The 6,857-nt window shown below is 39.5% G+C and overlaps 1 protein-coding gene across 1 annotated transcript in view; it reads right to left on the minus strand.

Annotated features, from left to right (window-relative positions):
- The window catches only part of LOC131397351 (zinc finger protein 677-like), a 37,722-nt gene extending 31,167 nt beyond the window's left edge, over positions 1-6,555 (minus strand). Inside the window, exons 1-2 of the mRNA XM_058530152.1 lie at positions 6,113-6,555; positions 4,150-4,303 (exon numbers count right to left, since the gene is read on the minus strand). Coding sequence (XP_058386135.1) covers positions 4,150-4,303; positions 6,113-6,169 — 211 coding nt within the window. The 5' untranslated portion in view covers positions 6,170-6,555. The remainder of the gene's footprint in view (positions 1-4,149; positions 4,304-6,112) is intronic.
- Positions 6,556-6,857: the final 302 nt, after the last annotated feature.

A 6,857-nucleotide genomic window follows, 5' to 3' on the forward strand; every position in this document is an offset into this window, starting at 1 on the left:
ACAGAATGGCTGGCATGGAAAAATGGGTGTTGGTAGCAGCATTTAAGTGTAGAAGCAAGTTTTGGCAGTGCCATGGTGATCCATGCAGAGGTCTACATGCAGACTTGTGGTCAGCAACATAAGTATCTAATAATACCCAGAACAGGACAGCAATGGGATGTGTGTCAGCAAGGAACAGATGACTTTTTATGGAATTCAGATGAAAAGGAGGACAGGGAACAAAACAGGCTTCATGGGTTAATTGAAATATGTAATTCCAAGGACTTAAATTGTCTGGGAAATGCAAGTCTCAGAAGCAGTAGTAATGAGGGAACCATGGAGAATAAAAAACTGCCTAACTTTTCTATCAAATAAAATGAGATACTTAAATATTAGGTTAGTGTACCAAGATGTGCACGATGATTCTAGACAAGGAGAATAATTATGAGAATAAGTTATTTGTAGCAAAAAAATACAAAGTCAGTGAAATTAAAATCAAATCCAAAAGTTATTTTTTGAAAACTACATATACGGCATAAAATACAATGTATTTTATATTAAAAAAACTATGGAAAATCAATTTAATTGTATTTCTGTAGCTAAGTAACTTAATTTTAAAAAGTGTTCTTAAGATTTCAAAAATTCTCAGTTTAAAAAATGTCACAGATTTAATTGAGGAAAATGTGTAAAAACAATGAGATACCACTACACACATGTATGAGGCTAGACAAAATCAAGAATAGTGACACCACCAAATACTGGCAAGGATGTGGAGAAAGAAGAACTCTCATTCATCGTTGGTGGGAATACAAAATGGCAGTCACACTGGAAGAGAGTTTGCAGTTTCTTACAAAACTGAACGTATTCTTACAACGTGACGTGGCAGTCACCCTCCTTGGTATTTACCCAAATGAGCTGAAAACTTATTCCCACATAAAAATAGCAGTTGCATCCATAATTGCCAACACTTGGAAGCAACCAAGATGTCCTTCAGTAGGTGAATGGAGAAATAAACTGAAGTACAGCCAGATAATGGAACTATTATCCAGCACTAAAAAGAAATGAGCTATGAAGCCATGAAGAGACTTGGAGAAAAGTGAAATGAATATAACTAAGTGAAAGAAGAAAATAGGAAAGGGCTATATACTGTTTGATTCCAAGTATATGAAACCCTGGAAAACGCATATCAATATAGTAGAGACCCCTGGTTGCAGGAGTTAGGAGGGAGGGAAAGATTAACAGGCAGAGCACAGAGGATTTTTAGGGCAATGAAATTAGTCTGTATGATACTATTATGGTAGATATGTGTCATTATACATTGGTCCAACCCATAGAATGTACAACACCAAGAGTGAACTCTAAGGTAAAGATGGACTTTGGGTGATAATGATGTGTCAGTGTAGGTTCATGAATGATAACAAATATAGCACACTGGTGTGGGATGCTGACATTGGGGAGGGTCTGAATGTGTGGAGGTAGGAAATACATGAGAAATCTCTACTTTTTGCCCAATTTTCCTGCGAAACTGAAACTGCTCAAAAAAACTGTCTACCAAAAAAAAGTATATGTTAATACTGCTAAGCATAAAGTAATAGGAAACAAAAGTAAAAAGAATAACTAAGACTATCTTTTCAAAAAATTCTGGAGGTTATACAGGTTTTGGCGGAAGTAATATTGAGTCATAACCACTCGAGAAAGAAATCTCATAAAAAATATAAAACAATATGCATTCCATGACTCCACAGCCCCAAACTGTAGATATAAAACAAAGAACAGGGAGGGTATCATCAAAAATATGGAACTGATGAAATAAATAGAAAACAAGGTCAGTTATAACAATGAAATTTGCCAGATGAAAGTATCAGTGGCTTAAACAAAACAAATTACAGTAGACTTAAAAAACATAGGCATCATGGACTGGCCCCATGGCTTAGCAGTTAAGTGCGCACGCTCCGCTGCTGGCGGCCCGGGTTCGGATCCCGGGCGCGCGCCGACGCACTGCTTCTCCAGCCACGCTGAGGCCACGTCCCACATATAGCAACTGGAAGGATGTGCAGCTAAGACATACAACTATCTACTGGGGCTTTGGGGGAAAAAATAAATAAATTAAATTAAAAAACAAAAACAAAAACATGGGCATCATTCAACTTTATAAACTTCCTTAATAAAACGTGTCAAAATAGTATTTGTTAAAGGTGAATGAACAAGAGCAGACGTATGGGATAAACAATGTGGCATGAACAGTAGTTTACTCAACAGTCTCACAGAAATTAGGTTGTGAACTTGGACGGTGTTCTCCTTAGGTTAAGTTCCTACACCTTTTATTTATTGCCGGCTCAAAGTAGATGATCACAGTATGTCTGATCAATATTGTCATACTGCCCTTGGGAGACACTGTTCAACTCCTCAAAAAACAGGACAACTAGAAACACTTATCAGTCAGGCTCTCCTAATACTTTCCACCTCAGGATACTGGGACATGCTGGCCACTACCCACTGGCTTCAAGAGGCACTTCTGTAAGTAGCAGGATGGTGTCCTAACATTATTAATCAGCGTTCTCCTTCAAGAATTTTCTGTTACCCAGTAAACACCCTCCAGGGGAAAGTCCACTGGAAGTTGTCTATCACCTAAAGATGAGTTATCTCAACAGAAAAAGAGGATGAAACTTCAGACCCTTGTAATGTGTATTTCAAAAGCGAGTTTGAGGCAAAATCTTAGAGGAGAATAAGAATCAGGAAGACCAAGGTCTTTCTATGTTCTGTGATAGGGAGACCAGGAAGAGGGAGAAAAATAAAAGATACGGCAGTAAAATAAGAAAGTCAGATTTTGTGGGGTTCTTGAGAAGGGGCTGTGAGCTGTGCCTATAGGCTGTGGGGTGAGTGCTTGAAAGACTCCCACGAAACAATGGGGGCCAAAGAGAGGATCTCAGTGTCTACTCTTTATATTACTGCTCACTGACAATCTCAAACAATCTCAAATCCCATTCCTATTTATATACATGTGGCAAAAAGAGACCTGAAGAGATGGCTGAGGGGTCTGAACAGGCAGATAGGGCCTGACACAGCCCAGGGAGTTTCATGGAACCCCAGAGACAATGGAAGAGCAGCTACTCTGTCTATCTCCCGAGAAGTTCTTCCAAGGACATGAAATGTTAATGCAAGCTTAAGAGGTCCTGAGGTCAGGACTATAAAGGCCTCAGCTCTCATCTCTATGAACTGAGAACCAAGAGAGATCAAGGGGAAAGAGGACTCCATAGAGACAGCCATCTTGGTCTCCCTCAAACCATGGGACCAAAGTGGTCAGTGGGCCAGATAATAGGCTGTTGTATGTCATGACAAAGTCTTTGCCTGCCTCTGCATGAGCTGCAGCACCATGGTCGAGTGTGATTTTAACCTTTTACACATTTGAATAACACAGCGCTAAGTTCGTATGTGTGGGGCGGATTTCTTTGGGAGCTTATAAGAAATAAACATTTATTTTCCCACAGATCTTTCCCAATTGAAGAGAGTTTCCCAAAAAATATTTATTGAGCAGCTCACTCTGTGCCCATGTGAGCTCTTACTTGTGTTCACACCTCCATACATTCCCATCTGTCTGCATTTTTTCCTATTTCCACTTCTCTCTTCAGAGTCCAGGGCTGTTTCCCCTGCTCCACAATGAAGCTAATATTGTGCTCAAGAGAGAGTTCAACTTATAAAGAAAAATTGATCATGATATGCTATGCTTTTGCAGAACACATTCCCAACTCTTTGTTCAGTAAGAAGAGAGGACATTATAGATGGGTCTAGAAAAGTATTTCAAAAATCAGTCAGCTCACTGCCTCCTTCTGAACACTAAGTGGTTCTTTTAAGTATGCAGGTATCTAGCTCTCTCCCAAGAACTACTGAATCAAAAGCACAAGGGCAAAACCACAGAATCAGATATTTCTAAAAATTTGCATAATGTTTTCTGACTATTACTGTTCTGAAACCACAACCAATGATGCATAAAAAGGGCACAACTTCTGAAGAAAGGGGAAGTTAGAGTCCATGTGCCATAATATGAAGTCTTTCTGAATCAAAAAGCTTCAATCACTCTCTTAAGAAGAGGGATTTGAAAATCGGATAGGCAAGGTAGGGGCTCCCAAGAGACTCACAAGGGAAAATGCAAAGATATACAAAAGTAGTTACCAACTTCAGAAGGGAAGTTATCCTCACCCACGGAGAGCAGGTTCCTGTAGTTCTCCAACATCACATCCCTGTACAAGGCCCTCTGAGCAGGGTCCAGGCATTCCCACTCCTCCTGAGAGAATTCTATGGCCACATCCCTGAAGGTCAACCGTCCCTGAAAGGAAAGCACATTTCACCACATCAACAGGGACAGAGTTCTTATTTTGACACAAAATGAGACAAGAAGACATGTGTAAGGATTGACTCTGCTGGAGGGAGTGTTCTTACCGATCCATTTAAGATAAAGTTATATTTCTCTAAATTTTCTTAAGTGAGGTGAAATTCATATAACATAAAGTTAGCCATTTTAAACTACAATTCAGTGGCATTTAGTACATTCACAATGTTGTACAAACTTCACCTCTATCTAGTTCAAAAACATCTTTATCATCCCAAAGGAAATCCATTACCCTTTAAGCAGTTGTTTCCCACTCCCCTCTCCCCCCAGTCCCTGGTAAACACTAATATGCTTTCTGTCTCTATGGATTTACCTATTTTAGATATTTTCATATCACTAGAATGATATGAAGTGTGTGATCTTTTGTGTCTGGCTTCTTTCACTTAGAATAATGTTTTTGGTTTATCTATGGTGTGGTATATGTATCAAGACCACACTCCTTTTTTATGGCTGAATAATTTCATTGTCTAACTATACCACAATCATCCTTTCATGGATATCTGAGTTGTCACTACCTCTTGGCTAATGTTAATACTGCTGCTTTGAACATGTGTTTGAATATTGGTTTTCAATTTTTTTGAGTATATACCCAAGAGTGGAATTACTGGGTTATATGGCTTAATTTTATAAAGACCTCCACACTGTATCCCACACTAGTGACACCATCTTACACCAATGTATCAGGATTCTAATTTCCCCACATCCAAGCAACACTTTTATTTTCTGTTTTGTTATACTCATCCTAGTGGGTAAGAAATTATATCTCATTGTGCTTTTTGATTTTGCATTTTCCTCTTGACTAATTTCATTGAACATCTTTTCATGTGCTTGCTGGCCATTGTATATCTTTTATGGAGAAATGTCTATTAAAGTCATTTGACCATTTTTTAATTAGGTTCTTTGTATTTTGGTTGTTGAGTTGGAGGAGTTCTTTGTATATTCTGGATACTAGATCCAGACCAGATTTGTGATCTGCATTTTCTCCCATTTGGCAGATTGTGTTCTCACTTAGGTAACAGTGTCCTTCAGTGCACAAACATTTTTTATTTTGATGGAGACCATTTCTCTCTTTTGTTTTATCTCTTTGCTTTTGGGGTCATATCTAAAAATCCACTGCCAAATCCAAGGTCAGGGAAATGTATCCCTACCTATTCATCTAACAGTTTTTTAGTTTTAGGTCTTACATTTAGTCTTTGGTTCATTTTAAATTATTTTTTCACACGGGGAAAGGCAGAGGTTCAATTTCATTCTTTCATGTGGATATGCAGTTGTCCCAGCACCATTTAAGCAACTATTCTTTTCCCATTGAACGGCACCTTTGTAAACAAGGAATTGACTAGATGTATGGGTTTATCTGTGGACTCGCAGTTCTATTGCCTTGCTTTATATTTCTATCCTTACACTGGAAACACAGTTTTGATTACTCTAGTTTTGTAGTAAGGTTCGACATTGGACATTGTATGTGCTCTAACTTTGTCATTCTTTTCATGCTTATTTGGATTATTTGGAATCCTTACCAATTCAATATAAATTTTAAAATTAGGTTTCCTATTTGTGCAAAAAAGGCTGTTGGGATTTTGATGGGGATTCCACTGAATCTTGATAGTACTTTGGGGAGGACTGTGACCTAAACAACACTAAGTCAACATTTTAGGGAGGACACTTCACAGAGAAGATTAACAACTCCAAAATGTGGCATTTTAGGAAGGAGAAAACAGAACAATCCATTAAGAACAGGACTTTTACCTTGGCAAGAGCCATTCCTTCTTTCTTTCCTCTTCTTCTGAGATTCTCAGGTACCATTACTCTGTATGACAAAAATACGTTGTTCAGTGCTTAGAATCAACACACTGCCTTCCTCTGCCACAGGTATACACATAGGGAGAACCTCAATACAGGGGACAGATGGTCCTTTGCTGCCCACTGTAAGAGGAGGGATACAGGGACAGTAAATTCTACACAGAGATCAATAAGTGAGTTTTTCACCCATTTCTTCAGAAAGCCCTCCCCTCCTGCAGAAACCCACACACTCTGCTGCAACTGCACTGTCCTTTGTCAGCTGGCAGGGGCATAAGGAAACCGCCTCATGCAAGTCCCTGGCTCCTCCCTAGGCAGTCAGCATCTAAAGAGCGGCTGATGCAGGACAGGGAAGCATGTCCCCTCCCTCAATCTGCACCAACTCTGAAGGGCCACCCAGCTCCACAGCTCCCTGCTGTAGATACACTGAGGAGTTTAGATTTTTGTCCTGAGGGTCAGGGGGAACCATAAGAGGGCTTAATGCCAGGAGATGACACAATCAAACTTAAGATTTACCCATGAAACACAGAGAGGGAGAGAGTCAAGCTGAAAGAGAGGACTCTGAGCCTCTGTCCCTGCCTCTTCCTTACTGGTTTTCATTATTTTTGGAGGACTGGGACACATTGCAAATTCTAATTCTAACTGGGCACCCTCTCCCGGAAAACTGCCAAATGCAGACACACGCCCAGTTTTG

This window comes from Diceros bicornis, chromosome 34, assembly GCF_020826845.1.
Source record: "Diceros bicornis minor isolate mBicDic1 chromosome 34, mDicBic1.mat.cur, whole genome shotgun sequence".
NCBI lineage: Eukaryota > Metazoa > Chordata > Mammalia > Perissodactyla > Rhinocerotidae > Diceros > Diceros bicornis.